This window comes from Stylophora pistillata, chromosome 6 (genome assembly GCF_964205215.1).
Source record: "Stylophora pistillata chromosome 6, jaStyPist1.2, whole genome shotgun sequence".
In the NCBI taxonomy this organism is placed as follows: Eukaryota; Metazoa; Cnidaria; class Anthozoa; order Scleractinia; family Pocilloporidae; genus Stylophora; species Stylophora pistillata.
The window spans coordinates 1417821-1434118 of record NC_142524.1 but is presented as its reverse complement, the minus strand read 5'-3'; the positions used below and the strand labels follow the sequence as shown (position 1 = coordinate 1434118).

Genomic DNA, 16298 nt, shown 5'->3' with positions numbered 1-16298 from the left:
AAACACTAACCCCAGTCCACGGACTCGTCCGATGGACTGGGAATGAGCTAGCGTAAATTGGACTTACCCTTCAAAGTCCTATTGCAAATGACTTCTATTAAAAGCACTACTATTTATATTCTTACATTGCATTATCATTTTCTCAAATCGATGCAAGAAATTTCTCAAATAAATAGTCAAACCTCAACCAATTTCAGTCGGCACGGGAAACAGCAATATCGTTTTATCAGTCTACTCAGTCTCCGTGTCTTAATTTATGTGTCCACTCCAATGATGTACTGAGTGTGTTGCACCTGCTTCAATTCTGCTTCGAGATTCAATATTTACGCTCGCTTATCTAAAGCGTTAGCGGTGTGCCGGATTATGCATCATGTTGTGTTGTTCTGGTTCGCTCTCAATCCCCCCGCTGCTGTATGTAAAATAATGTATTGTTTTTCTGAGAAAAATCTCTGATGTACACGATAAAGAAGTTCTGAGGCGCGAAACAATGAATGTTGTTTCGAAAGGAAGAGGCGAAAGGCATATCGTTGATAATATGTCACGGTCGTTCATGGCCTCTCATCGAATTTCAAAATCATGCAGCAGAACACCTTTCAACTTATCTTTCGATCAGCTGGCCCATCTTCCTCCCCTCCCTTAAAACAGTAAATACGTCGTCAAACTCCTCACTTTCTTGGAAAAAGGAGGTTGTTTGCTCTTGAGAGGAGAGATTTTAATTGCCAAATGGTAAATTTATGCATATTACGAATGATAATGTAACACAACAGGATGTAAATTGAGCCAAAAAAATTAAGGTTTATGCATATTATTCGCATCAGAAAACCTTTTTTGAAATGAAATAAGAAGTCCCACTTCGCTAAAATAAAGAGTGAACGAAAATCGGCGAAAATGGAAAAATCTAACAGAAACGGCGAACTGATCTGGTTTATTCTCCCCGTGACTAGTAGAATTAAAAAAAGTATTATGCTGGCGATGATTGTTTTGTTTTGTTTTTAATTAAAAAAACACTGAATTAACATTCAAGCGTCCTGTTTTTAAGGTAAAGCGAAAGAGAATCTTAAGGTTTCGCGTTTGTTTTATGTAAAATGGGTAATACGACAACCGTTAGTGCTGAAGCAGACAATGCTGGTTCATCCGCTAATGACGGTTGGCCTGATATGAGTGATTTTTTACAGACGATGAACCGCGACAAAAGAAAAACCGCTTTAGAAACGAAAATCAAAGATGGCGACGACTTTGCCACTCCTCTTATCATCGCTGCTAGTAATGGACAACTACGTTTGGTGAAGGTTCTTTTACGCTCTGAAGCAAACATCGAGGCACGTGGAACGGTGAATATTGGTGAGGAAGTTTTGGAGGGTTGTACACCTTTGTTGGCGGCTGCTGCTAAAGGTCATCTTGACGTTGTAAGACTCTTGATCAAACAAAACGCGAAAGTCGACAGCGGAGCTTCACTGAGAATTGCTACCTTCGACGGGTGCCTTGTTACTGTGAGTCGTTCGGTTGAGAACGGAGCATATAAGGATGTTTGCACAACGCACAACTAATACTCCTCTGATGATTGCAAGCTACAAGGGCCACCTAGATGTTGTTTCCTATCTTGTCGAACGTGGCGCAAATACAGAGCTGCAGGACAACAATGGAGACACATGTCTTCACTTTGCCGCGAGGTGGGGAAATGTCGAGGTAGTTGGCAAGCTGCTCGCCTTAGGAGCGAAACAGAAGAGGAATCTTAAAGGTCTAACGCCACTTCTCGAAACCAGTACCGATTGCAAAGTTGAAATGGTGGAGCATTTCATCATCCAACCAGAATGTACGAAGGAACAGAGGATCGATGCTCTTGAACTTCTGGGTGCCACCATTGCTAATGATCGTGCTACTCACAACATTGAAAAAGCATTTGGTTACATGGAGCGTGGAATGAAAATGAGGTACGAAGACCACGCTCATCCATTGCTTAAAATGGAAACGAAACCAGTGAAGGCTTATCAAAATAGAAGAGAAAGTCAAACTCTTGAGGAACTTGACCTGTTAAAAGGTGATGATCATGCCGTCCGAATGGAGGGACTTTTAATCCGAGAGAGAATCCTTGGGACTGAAAATACAATGCTGCTAGATAACATCAGATACAGTGGATCCGTGTTTGCAGAGTCTCAGCAGTTTGAGGTTTGTATTGGTTTATGGATACGAGGAATGGAGTTAGCCATTAACGGAGATATTCCAGTGGCAGAAGATGTCGGTAAATGTACAAATTTGTTTGTAGAAATGGTACAAGGAGGTCACCCACTAGGATCCAAAATCATAGAAGAGGTCATTGAAAAACTAGTCGATGCAAATGAAAAACTATTTGATGCAAATGAAAAACTGTCAGGGAAGTTACGATCTGGAAAATCGCAAAAGAGCCATGAAAAAGAGGAACAAGAAACATTGCTTTTTTATGCTCTCGATCTGTTGATGATATACATCAAAGTTAAAGATCCCCTGGAAATGAAAAATTCCGCCATAACCATCTGTCTCCAGAGATTTCTACGTTTAAACCCACGCACCCGTGATGGGAATACACTTCTGCACTTGGCTGTGCGGCAAGCAACTCCCTCTGTTGCGCTCATCAAAGTAATTTTACTTGGGGGTTCTGATGTGAATGTCGTGAACGAAGAGGGAAATACACCTCTTCATTTTGCTGTGACTCTCAAACCGGAACCTGAAGAAATGGAGACGTTAAAGGAGATTTTGGAATTGTTTTTAGTTAATGGCGCATTCACAAAGCTTGTAAACACCAATTATCTCTCAGCTATGGACTGCTGTGAGACTATGGAAGCCCGCATGATTCTGCTCGGGAAAAGTAGACAGAATGCCATGGAAGTCAATGCCAATGTAAGAAAGTTTTAAGTACTAATTAGCTTACTGGTAAATATTTCTTCATGAAAACAGAGGCGGCATAGCTAATGTAAAAAATCTTAAAAGCTCGTTATTTTGTGTTTATCAAATGATGTTATCTTAAAAGCTTTATTTCCAGAGCAGTTTGTCATTTTAGGGAATCATGAAATGGGGAGCTGGTAGAGTGTGGGGTAGAACAGTTTTACCGCGGCGAAACTCGGATGGTCAAACATACAATGATTGTTAAAAAACGCTCGCAGCATTTTTGTGCGACGAATCATCGACATGTAAGGGTTTTAAGACGGCTGATACAGCAATATATTAATCAGTATGGGGTACAGTCCATTACATGCACTGAAATGCTTTCTATTTTCTTTAAGGATGAAGTAACTGGAAGTGATGTTACTAAAGAAAGAGGAGGAAAATCTGTTTTTGTTACAGAGAGAACCCTGCGTGAGAACTCTGAAATAGAATCTTCAGCAAAGGAAATATCAGGTAAAACGATTTGATTAAGAAACACATTTTCAAAGAAAATAATTGTATGCAAGGTTAATAGGTTTCGGTGCTGAACGGCTAGGTAACGAAGGAGAGGGTACTTTTTAAACTGGTAACAGGCTGGGTATCCAAAATAGTCCAAAGTGCCGGTGTCCTAGCGAATTCAATTCCGCTAGCGGATATGGACCCCCCGATCCAAACCCACCAGCAGATTTAGACCCCTCGATCCAAATCCGGCCGCCGGCGGACTTGGACCTCCCTCCGCGGATTTGGACCCCAAACAAAACTGAATGGAAGCATCATCCTTTACGTTCCCGAGCGAAAGCGGTGAGGGCTAAGACCTGGGGTTAGGTTTTAGGATTGGGGTTAAGGTTGAGGTTGCTAAGGGTTAGGGTTATATGATACAAGCCATACTTAAAAAGAAAGTTTGGTAGGGGGTCGAAATCTACAAAGGGGGATTTAAATCTGATTTGGGCAGGGGGTGCAAATGTGGTAGGGGACTATGACAGGGGGCTCAAATTTGTAGGAGGTTGAAATCCGCTGTTATATCGGCGTTTGATCTCAAAAACGAAAAGTTAAAACGAAAATTTAAAAGCCAAAAGAGTGAACTAGAGAGTGAAAAACAAAAGTAACCAAAAGATAACAATAGGAGAAAGAGCGGATACCTGGAGTCTAAAATAATAAAAAAAGGGATTTAACTTCTAAGTGGATTTAGCTCCTAAGTTTGAAGGTATTTTGATAGAATACTTATCCCGAGAGAAATGGGGATATTTTAAGCTTTTTGTTGACGCTTTGTGCGACAAAAAGGTGTCAAATGCGTTGTATTATTTTTGTAATCTAAGGAAAATTGAGGGAGGTGACACAGGAACTGGAAAACGTTCAAAACCAACTAAGAAAAAAGGAGAGACAACTAAGAAAGAGAGGTGGAGAACTTATGGAGAAGATGCAGCTGCTGACACTTCTCCAAGAGGGGCTTAAAGAAAGAGATGGGCAACTAACAGAAAGTCATGGACGACTGAGGAAGATGGGAAAGGACTTGACATATGTCCGGAGGAAGCTACAAGAAAAAAATGAAGAAGTTAGTCATTTAGGAGGACGGCTGACGGCGAAACAGCACGAAATAGACCAATTGGAGGCGTCTTGTTCAGAATTTCAGAGGGCATTACATTTGGAACGTTCACGCCATCAGAACCCTGATTGGGTCATTTCACGCGATCAGATTCAGCTGACCGACAAATGCCTTGGTAAGGGTGGCTGGGGAACAGTTGTCGAAGGCAAGTACTGCGGCTGTGCTGTAGCCGTCAAACAGATGCATGACGCGATCCTTTCTGACTATAACCGCGGATTGTTTAAGCGAGAGATGAACATTGCCGCCAGATGTCGCCATCCTTGTTTGTTACAGTTCATTGGAGCAACAAACGATGAAGGAAATCCTTTGTTCGTAACAGAGCTCATGAAATCAAGTTTGCGAGCATTGTTAAAGCAGCGATCTCTCCAGTCAGCTGAAGTGTTTGTTATTTCTCTGGATGTGGCTCGAGCATTAAACTACCTTCATGAAAAGAGACCATCCCCCATCATTCACCGTGATATTAGCAGTGCCAATGTGTTGCTGTGGCGAGAAGATGACCAATGGCGAGGCAAAGTGTCAGATTATGGCACGGCTAATTTCAAGGAAGACAGCATGACGGCTTGTCCTGGTTCTAGGATATACAGTGCTCCCGAAGCACTTACTGAGACTCAAACTGTGAAAGTATGTGTACGTTTGTATATTGGAGTCATATTTCTCATTTATTTATTTGTGGTTATAGTAAAGTATATAAAAGATAAGAAGCTAAATCAATTTGTCAAGTGGCAGGTACAAAGACCTTTAGATCTTTAAATGCAATTTAACCCTTTTCCTGTCGTGCTCTTTAGGTATAATCAACTCTATGGGAACTCGTGGCAAAACAAGCCAAAACCAAGGGTTATAAGAAAGAGTTAACTCAAACTTCCAAAGAGTAGACGAGCCCATATATCTTCTCTTTCGAATGCCCCACTACAGAGGTCATGGAGCTACACGGAGCTCTCTGTTTGGGTCAGCAATGAGACAATATTCCTATGTGGCGCAATAGATTATAGACAATTGAAATAAATCCCAAACTAGCCAGGACACTCATGTCAAACTTGAACCTTTTGCGGGCACTGATAATGAGCTCACATGTAATGTAAATTTTTTTAAATTTTTCTCAACTGTTTATTTTTTGAGCATAGCTTGATGTGTACAGTTTTGGGGTTCTTCTCTGTGAGATTTGTATCCGGGAACAACCAGAACCTGAAAGGCGTAGCGAGCAAGTTGCCATGGTGAATAACAGAGAACTCCAAGCTCTGATCCGGAGATGCCTGAGTCGAACTCCTGAAAAGAGACCAAGTATGGAAGACATCATTGGATACCTGGAGCAACGAATGCTCAATTGGTTTTGACAAGTTCTGCTCTTATATACACGCTTGCACTCGAAAAGAAAAGCAACACGTACACCTTGGCCTCTTTAAAAGGGCTTTTTTATGGCACAAATGCTAAAATGATACCTAATCTCATTTTTCAGTAATTGCAGATTTTAGTTGGACAGAAGTGTTCGCGCCTTTAAGTATGTGTATCTGATCGCCGCAACCATCTCCCAATAGCTTTTTTAGGTTGGGTCGCCGTCAGTCCGTTGCAGAAGTTGTTTCAGGTATAGATAGGGAAGAGGTATTAAGACTAGTAGCATTTTTTGCGACTACTCAGCGGCTCTTAGTGGTAGAATTGACGCACAGTCTTCATGCAGTTTTCATATCTTTTGGAAATGTCAAATGCAAGTATAATTTGGCATGTGGAAGACTTTTAAAAAGCATCTGAAGTGCCAGTAAAAAGTGAAATTCCTTCTGAAATAGCGGACAGGAAACTTGTTTTTCTACATAATCTGGATATATCAACAAAGTTGAAGTGGTAAATTGGCCACCGTAACGATCAAAAAAGCTGACGTTTCGAGCTTTAGCCCTTCGTCGGAGCGAATAGAGGAATTGTGGGTTGTGTGTGCTTTTAAAAGCACGAAAGATTTTTCTACACCTTGAGCCTAGACGGCAAATCGTGACTGAATACGAACGACTTCGGATTTTGTAATGCAGGTCTGTAACAAAGCACCTTAGCAACGATAATTTGATATGATCGATTAGCAATTTTTTTCTGAATTGCATTCCACATGTAAAGTGTAAACTAAGTATAATATGCAGTTGGTAGACCCACACTGGGTATGAATTCTAGCGTGATGATCACGGTATATAATATGATATGCGGGTGTGAGAAAATAATAATCAATATCCTATTGATTAACCATAAGAGTGAATGATGTAGCTAATGTTTCTTTTTTTTACTGGGATTGATTCTGGCCTTTCGATCGTTGTTAGAGGTTATGAAAAGACCTGAGACTACTGTTTGATTAACATGTAATGTCAGTATTAGGATCATATGTTATACTATTGTGTGCATTCAAATTAGATAAATCGTCTATAAGTAGCAAATACATTGTTGGCTTAATAATGCACAGCAGTAATATTCCACGATGGAAATTATTAAATTTTCAAGCCAGAAGAAACTTCGAAGACTGTTTGGCGTTTTTTTTTTATGTTTAAGGTGGACGGCCGGGCCCCCGATGAAGGGAGGTGCCGTGCCCGCCGACCTACATGTCTAAGGCCAACCCATGGCAGGCGTGCAATGCCTTAGGGATGGGGTCCACCAGAAACGAGGGTCACCAGACGCCAAACTCGCTGGGGAATCGAACCCCACCTCACCTAAAAATTACACACTCACTCCAAGGAAGAACGCACTCACAATAATAATAGCAGACCAAAACGATAATAATAGCCCCTAGCCAGCCAAGGGGTGGCACTGGAAAAAACCAAAACGATAATCATAGCCCCTATCCAGACAAGGGGAGGCACCAGAAAAAACCAAACAATAATCATAGCCCCTAGCCAGCCAAGGGGAGGCACAACAAAAACCAAAACAGCTAAAAAGCAAACCGGAGGGAGTCACCATGCACGGATGCAATGACACCACGGGCACACCACTGCCGATAAAACACACGACGACGCCTGTTAGACTTGCACCGCCTGAAGGAGACTGGTAGGTAGGACTTCAGGCGGGCCTTGATGGATGCAATCACCGCCACGGCGCTAGGACGAATGTCACGAAACCGGAAATCATTTCGACATAGCCAGATACAAAACTTAGAGACATTGAGAAGATAGACAAAAACACGCGGAACAGAAACAAGGTCACCAGAGTTAAAGCCAAAAAGGACATGACGAAGAGTGATGACAGGACACATAGGAGAGAAACAAAATAGCAAAGACTGCACCCACGTGAGAACACTCTGAGCAAGTGGACAAAAAAAGAACAGATGCTCGAGCGACTCGACCCGGGGCCCACAAAAACAAGAGAGGGGAATAGACAAACCAAACGAGGAAAGACGCCGGGCGGTGTACAGGACGCCGTGAGAAATCTTCCAATTCAGATCGATAACACGGCGATCAAGATGAAAGAAAGATAAGGCGCGCCACGTGGCAGGCCAGTCGAGATTGGGATAGATGAACATAAACTTCAGAACACAATGAGGCTGGACCATGTTCTCAGAGAGAAGATACAGGTAACAAGACTTGGCAGACATTGTCAAGACAGGAGAACAGACAAGAGGACACGAAGAACCATAAACCAGAGAGTTTTTGGACGTGGCGAAAGCCCCATCGAGCTTACGCCACGCCAATACCAGAGCTTGATAGAAGGGTGGCAAGACCCTAGGGTCAAAACTAAAAGGACGAGAAAACACAACGAAAGGAGAGACACCAAACAAGGAATTAAACCAAAAAGACATGAGAGTGACCCAACTGGAAGGAGAAGAGACAAATCTCCTCACCCATTGGCCCAGGAGGGCCCTCACCTTAGACTGAACGTCCACCACAGAGAAACCCCCAAAAAAGGGGGATTGAACAACGGCAGAGCGAGAGACGAGCTCCCGCTTGCCAGACCAAAAGAAGGAAAAAACCAGACGAGAGAGCACCACCTCCACCCAGGCCGGCATGTGGATAAGAGAGGCCACATACCAGACCCGGGAGAGGGCAAGAGCATTAATAACGAGGGCCTTGCCACGAAAAGACAGAACACGAGCACGCCAAGACTTGAGAACATGGTCCACCGCATTGATGCGAGGGCGCCAGTTGTCTTCCTCAAGGTTACCAGGGCCAATGAAAACCCCCAGCACCTTGAGCTTGACAGGAGACCAGTCAAAAGGAACTGGGGGGTCGGTGCGACCTCGCCATCCACCCAACCAGAGACCCTTAGATTTGGAGAGGTTAATCCTCGATCCAGAAGCTAGTTCATAACACCTATATATGTCAAGAGCAGCCGAGATGCCTTCATCCGAGGTAAGTATGAGAGATGTGTCATCCGCGTACTGAGAGATGGGAGACAGCGGAGGACAACCTGGGAGAGACAGACCCTTGATACGGGGGTCTGCACGAATGCTACACGCAAGGACCTCCAAAACAAGAACATACAAGAGTGGAGATAATGGACACCCCTGCCGAACACCACGAGAAAGACCAAAGAAGGGAGTCAAGTAACCATTAACATTTACAGCACTTTGCACACGAGTATAAAATAAGTCAATCCACGCGACAAAAGACGGACCAAAACCCATGGCGACCAGAGTGGACCGCATAAAACCCCAATCCACCCGGTCGAAGGCCTTTTCTTGGTCAAGAGATAGGATTGCGACAGGGGTGCCAGAGGACTCAGCATAGCTGACAACATCTCTCAGTAACGCGACATTCTCACCAATGAAGCGGCCAGGGACCCCACACGTCTGATCGCGGTTAACGACGAGATGTATCACGCGGAGAAGACGCCCGGCCATGGTCCGCGACGCTAACTTATAGTCCACATTTAGGAGAGATATGGGGCGCCAGTTCTTGGGATCAAGACGATCCCCCTTCTTGAATGACAGAGTAATGACACCTCTGCGCTGAGAGAGAGAAAGAGAGCCAGAAGAAAAACACTCATTAAGGACAGCCACAAGATCAGCACCAACCACATCCCAAAAGCGGAGATAGAACTCCATAGGGAGCCCATCTAGGCCTGGCGTCTTGTTGCGAGCCATACCCTTGAGAGCGTCAAAGACCTCAGATAGTGTGAGTAGGCCCTCGCAACTATTGGACTGATCCTGAGGAAGAAACGAGGACAGATTACCGAGAAGGGAAGATTGGACATGAGAGTCTGTAGGCGAAGCAGTATATAGACCAGAATAGAAGGAACCAAGAGAAGCACAGAGAGCAGCAGAAGAAGAAACAATTGAGCCATCAGGCTCTCTCAGCGCAGAGATGCGACGGTCGGCAGAACGTTTTTTCTCTAAACGAAAAAAATAACGCGAGGAAGTCTCACCTTCCTCAACCCATTTGACTCGCGCCCGAACCTGGGCCCCCTTCGCCACATGAGAGTCTAGGCGAGCAAGCTCAGAGAGAGCCGACCGCAGGGGATCCACACAAGAAGTAACCCCAAATCGACTTTCTCCTGGAGATGTTGAACAAGGCGCACCAAGGCGTCTCTACATGCAGATGTCTTACGAGCCCTACTGGCACAAAAACGGATGGTCAGCCCCTTAATCCGGCTTTTCCCCCTATCCCACCATTTAGCGAGAGAGGGAAAGCGAGGGACAGCAAGACGCCAAGCGGACCATTCCTCCCGGACAAGTTGACAATAATCGTGATCTTCCAAAATTGAGGTGTTGAGCTTCCAGATGCCAAGGCCAGGTGGGACGACGTCAGGAACAGACACAGAGAAACACAAGCCACGATGATCCGAGAATGGACAGACATCCACAGAAACAGAGGACACCGATGGGACCCATGCAAAAGGAATCCCAAACATGTCAATACGCGACGCCAAACTCCCGTCCCACCTGGTCCAGGTGAACCCCGGAGAAGAGGGGTGGAGGTAACGCCAGATGTCAGTGACGCAACACGCATCAAAAAGATGACTCAGCGAGGAGGAATTATCCCTAGATACAGTGGCAGGAACTGGACCACGTCGGTCTCGAGCCCGGTCAAAGACGGAGTTAAAATCGCCAGCAAGGACCGTAGGTATTGAAGGGTCAATCTTCGAATGCAGGCCATCAAAGAACTGATCCCGTGCAGGGTTGCAATTGGGGGCATAGAGACAAACCACCGTAAAGACCTTTTCATGAAAAGAGAATTCACATTGCAAATAGCGACCGTCAGCAGACCAAGAATTAAGAAGAGAGATACAAGGACGATAGAGCACGACGCAACCACAGGAATGGACAGAACCCGGAGCTAACACAGAAGAGACACCAGACAAAGAAAACCACAAAGAACATTCAGCCCGAGTAACACAGTGCGTTTCTTGAAGGAAGACAACGTCAACATTCACAGGGAGAGATCGCAACCACTGCACGAGACCAATCCTTTTAGACTGGTCCCGGATACCATTACAATTTAACGTAAGGATGGAAAGAGCCATCACAAAGCATGAAAGAAACATCATGACTTTTTCTTAGCCGCACGACTTGCATTAACCCTAGTAGCAGCCGAAGGGCCCACAGGCAATTGAGGAGTGCCCGGGGTCCTCTTAGCTGGACGGCGCCTAGGAGTCGAGGAGGTAGAGGGCCTTTTGCGTTGGCCAGAGGCCGGTGACATATTCACATCCTGAGAGTCAACAATGGAACCCCAGTCCTGAGGCTCATCTACATTAGGTAAGGTACTATTTTCACTATTTGCATTAGGTTCATTTGCAATTTAATTAACTAAGATAACTTCCCCATTGCCAGCGCTGGCCTTATCGTTAATTATATCACTACTTGTATTGTTAACTATTTCACTACTTGTATCATTAATTATTTCATTATTTGTACTACTTAGGATATCACCATTGCTCAAAATACTCTGAACAACCGACGAGGTGACACTAGCAACCTCATCCAACTGACTGAAGTGCTCGTCATACAATTTAACACCAGACTCCGAGGAGTCTATATCACTAGAGGGAACACTAGCCCCTTGACCAGACACAACTACAATTGGGTCATCAACATCCTCATTTAAATAACTTTGAGAATCAAGTGGGCCCTGCGAGGCAGGAGGAAAGACATCACCACACTCCATCGCAGTGTCCACAGGCTCGGGAGGGGTGGGGTCAGCAACGTTAACATCCGAAGCAGAGTGGGCAGAAACTTCATCAACTGAACCAGCTGGAGGAGGGGGAATAACAACAGCCGCGTCCAAAGGTTGTACCGCCTCATCACCAGGAGCTGCCACACTTGGGACAGTAGGAGCTAAGGCCTTGTTCCAGGCGTCGGGGCAAGTCCGAGCGAAATGACCTTCTTTGTGACACCTTAAACACCTGCCTCTATCAGGGCATGCTGCAGACTTGTGTCCAATCGCTCTACAAATATCACAGCGGAGGGGCTGGCAACGGTACCAAACTTTACATCTAACCCCCTTGATTGACACAAACCGGGGGATTTCGTTAGTTCGCACCATCGATACAATTATTGAACCAGTGGAGACATCGGGCAAGCCCGGCCAAACCTGGTGCCTAACGCTTTTAACTACCCCATAACCTGACAGAGCGGTAGCCACCGCATCATTTGGCCACTCATAAGGGTACCAAGAAACCACAATATTAGTGAACTGGGGGGGAGGGGGGGGAGGCTCTATGACTGAGCACTTAACCCCATTGAGGACAACTGAACCCTGTTCTTCGAAAAACAATTTAGCCACGCCCTCCGTAAAAGTGACCCTGGCTACACGGCCAGGACATTCTTGAATGGAAACTACTTTATGTTGCGATTCCACTGCAAAATAGGCATTGATGTACTTAACCACCTCAGATTGTAACGTTCCAGCGGGGAAACCAGTACACCGAATGTCAATGGTCTTCTCCAAAGGCGGAGCCATGGAGAAAAAAAGAAAAAAAAAGAAAAAAAGGGAGCAAAAGGGCAAAGCCCAAAAAGCCCCAAACGGCTGACCCACCAAGTTCGGACCCAACTAAAAAAACAAACAATTGGATGGGTGACGAACAGCGAAAAAAGAAAAAGAAAACTGCAAAGCTTTCCCTCCCGGCAGGTACTCACAAGTGCAGAAAAGGCAAAAACGACAAGATACTTACAATTGTCCTGACCAAAATGACCACCTGCCAGAAGAGCAAAACCACCAACAAGAAAAATCCCGCGTCATGTGGCGTATGATCAAGATAGAAATCAATCGTAGTAGAATGCCTTTCAACTTATCTTTGAGTCTCTTCCTTCCCTCCCCGAAAGAAAAGATACGCTTCAGACTTCCTGTTTTTCCCCGAGAGGATGAATGATAGACAACTTGTGGAAATTTAGTATCACAAATTTCATGTGTGATCATGCATGCCAAGAAAAACAGCGTCACGCCATTAGGTGTTCGTTGTTACTGAGATTAAAACATTCAGGAAAATATTCTTATTCAAGGTCCTTTACTCGGATTAGGCATGAACAACTTTTTTCTAAAATGAAAGGAATGAAACTTCGGCTTCAGTCCACTGATCTAATCAGTATTACCAAGTTTGGTGGTTGTGTTTACAAGGCTTTTCTAGGAGACGTATTTTCTTTGAACGAAACCTTGGAGGAGAAGGAAACTCCGCTTAAGTGAAGCGAAAAATGGGTAACAAACAATCCACAATACAAACAGTTTATGAAGCTGCTCGTGACGGTTCTTCTGATCTGACTGATCTTTTAAAGCGGCTGAATGGGTGACCCTAAAAGCCAGAACGACGGAATGCTGGAATGCTAGAAAGACGGAATGACGGAATGACGGAACGACGGAATATGACCCCAAATCCTAAAACCCAGAACGACGGAATAGGACCCCAAATCTTAAAACCAGAAACGACGGAATATGACCCCAAATCCTAAAAACCCGGAACGGATGTCAGGACATGTTGACAAAGATGATAACGCACGAGATTAAAACTAAGTGTTGATTTTTTTCCATTACTTAGTGTTATGAATAATTATGAACCATTATACATGAAAGGTAGCTGCGTTGTAAACCTGTTTATTTATCTTTTGTTCTGCTAAATTTTCCATGAATTTTAGTCGCTGCATAGGAAGTCGCACAGTAAAGGAAAAAAAATCAAAACCTAGTTTTAGCACGAACCCATTACCCGGAGCCTCCATCTTCCATACTGACCCTTTGAGCCAACCTTGTCCCGTATCTTTCTGTTTTTAGAAGCACCTCCCGCGGCGGTTTTTATAATAAAGGCTAAAAGTTTCTAAAGAGACTGTGGTGCTGCGTCGGTGGGGGTAACAATGTAATTTGGTAATATCAACTCAGTTGAAACATGTAAATTGGCCACCGTAACGAGTAAAAGCTGACGTTTGGACCGTTAGCGCTTTGTCAGAGTGAATGGAGGAATTGAGGGTTGTATGTGGGTATATATGTAGAAGGGGAGGTACGCCATTGGTAGGAGCATGGCAACGGGAAAAACACGAATAATTTTGTGGAATGAAAAGCGTTCGTTGATACCCGTGGAATTAAGAGTGCCGATTTGAAAGATCAACTTTTGTTCAAGAGTTTTGCGGCTTTCCGTGTTGCCTAAATGTAAGGAAAGACCGCAGATTACCATATGTTGTTGGGAATAATTAGGTAAATTAAAGTGTTTGGCGACTGTTTTCATGCGACCTTGTCATTCCTTTTTATGTCGCGAAGGTGCTCTCGGAATCGGTCACCTAGTCGTCTTCCTGTTTCGCTGATGTATAATTTTTTGCAATAAGTTTAAGTTATGCAACAGATTACGTTGTGGCAGGTACACGCGAAGTGTTCGGTGATCTTAATGGATCGCTTGGGTCCCGATATTTTCTCAGCGTTATGAACGAAGGGACAAGTTTTGCATTGTGCGCGAGCGCATTTAAAAGTGCCGAGTTGGTCATTAGTATAGTAGCCAATCATAAGAGAGCTGTCGTCTCTATTGTGTTACATCTCTATTGTGTCACTTGCAGGCTTCCCGAAATTATCTCAATAATGGCGGAAAGGGCGGAAATATTAAAGAAGCCCCGCAGATATCTCAGTTCTAAAAATAAAAAGATAGGGGACAGGGTTGACTCATGGGTACAACTGAGATGGAGGCTCCGGGTAATGGGCTCCTGGTTTTAGTCACGTGCGTTATGGTCTTTGTCAACATGTCCCAACATCCGTTGCGGATTTTAGGACTTGGGGTCATATTCCATCGTTCCATCATTCCGTCATTCTGGCATTCTAGCACTCCGTCGTTCCGGCTCTTAGGGTCACCCGGCTGATTTTTGAAGAATGGAAAACCGCTATGGATACGAAGACCAAAGATGGCGACGAGAATGCAACTCCTCTCATAATTGCCTCTCGAAATGGAAACCTGGACTGTGTAAAGATTCTTTTAAGTTTCGAAGCGGACATCGAAGCTCGAGGTACTGTGAAAGCCAACACCGACGAAGCCGTCGAAGATTGCTCTCCTTCGTGGGTCGCTGCTGCTACCGGTCATGTTGTGAAACTGTTAATCGATCACAAAGAGGAGGTCAACGGCAGAAATGCAACAAATTCGACTCCTTTGAGAGTTGCTGCGTACGATGGACGTCTTGATATTGTGAGTTATGTAGTTGAGAACGGAGCTGATGTAAATAGCAGAGATGAATTTGAGAGTACTCCTTTAATGATAACATGTTACAAAGGTCACATGGATGTTGCTTCCTATCTTATCTTACATGGCGCAAATCAACATTTGAAAGACAAGATTGGGGACACATGTCTTCACTATGCTGAAGAAAAGGGTCACATTGAAGTTGTTGGCAGGCTTCTCTCCCTTGGAGTAAAAGAGGAACAAAATCATAAATGTTTGACCCCGCTCCTAGTAGCCAGCAGTAAATGAAGACATGAAGTGGTCGAGTGTTTCATCAACCGACCCGAATGTATAAAGGAACGAAGAATTGACGCTCTTGAACTTCTCGGTGCTTCTATTGGTAACGATCCTAATTCCTTTGACACTGAAAACGCATTTAGTTTCATGAAAAGTGGGATGGAGGAGAGGCACAAAGACCTGTCACGTCCACCGCTTAAAGAGAGAATGGAGCTTATGGAAGTTTATGAAAATAGAAGAGAGAGTCAAACTCTAGAGGAATTTTCTCTCATAAAAGGTGATGGTCATGCTATCCACATCGAGGGACTCTTAATCAAAGAGAGAATCCTTGGAACTGACTTTGCAGCACTTGTGAACGATATCAGAGCTTATGGAGGTTTTCTGGCTGACTCCAAGCAATACGGACGTTGTATTGGTTTCTAATACAGATGACATCGACATCCGCTTTGACGATCACCATCTTAAGGAAGTTAGCACAGTTAAGTACTTGGGTATCCGCATTGATAGTACACTCACATGAATGCAACATCAGGATTATCTATGCAAAAACATATATCCAAAGCTTCGCCTGCTTGACAGACTCTCTCTTTTTCTATCTATAGAAGTGTGATTAAAGATCTACAAGCAGACCCTACTACCTATCCTTGATTATGGCTCTATCGTGCGGCTTGACTGCCCAAAAGCAATGGCGGATAGGTTGGAGAGACTACAGGATCAAGCTCTTCGTACAATACTTAAGGCAGACAGAAGAATTTGTTCCCAAGTGATGCGTGAGACGTGTGGTATACTGTCGTTAAGAAACCGTAGGCGATTTCTTCGCTTTCAATTTATTTTTAACATTGTGTACAACTACAAATGTCCCGAACATTTGGTTTCTTATTTGCCAAAACGCTCGAGCCTTCGAACTAGAACACTGAGAGATGAACACCTATTAAATCTTCCACACGAAAAAACCGCAATTGGACAAAGTACTTTCAAGTTTTCT

General features: G+C 44.2%; 1 protein-coding gene and 1 pseudogene across 1 annotated transcript; both read left to right on the top strand.

Annotated features, from left to right (window-relative positions):
* Positions 1-1027: 1027 nt before the first annotated feature.
* Positions 1028-6980, top strand: LOC111347311 (protein fem-1 homolog A-like). Its single transcript, XM_022954566.2, is given in 5 exon segments — positions 1028-1543; positions 1545-2874; positions 3258-3372; positions 4215-5122; positions 5623-6980. Coding segments are annotated over 5 exon segments (3021 nt in total). The 5' UTR covers positions 1028-1085; the 3' UTR covers positions 5833-6980.
* A 6105-nt stretch (positions 6981-13085) lies between these two features.
* On the top strand, positions 13086-15736 carry LOC111347306 (protein fem-1 homolog B-like; annotated as a pseudogene).
* Positions 15737-16298: the final 562 nt, after the last annotated feature.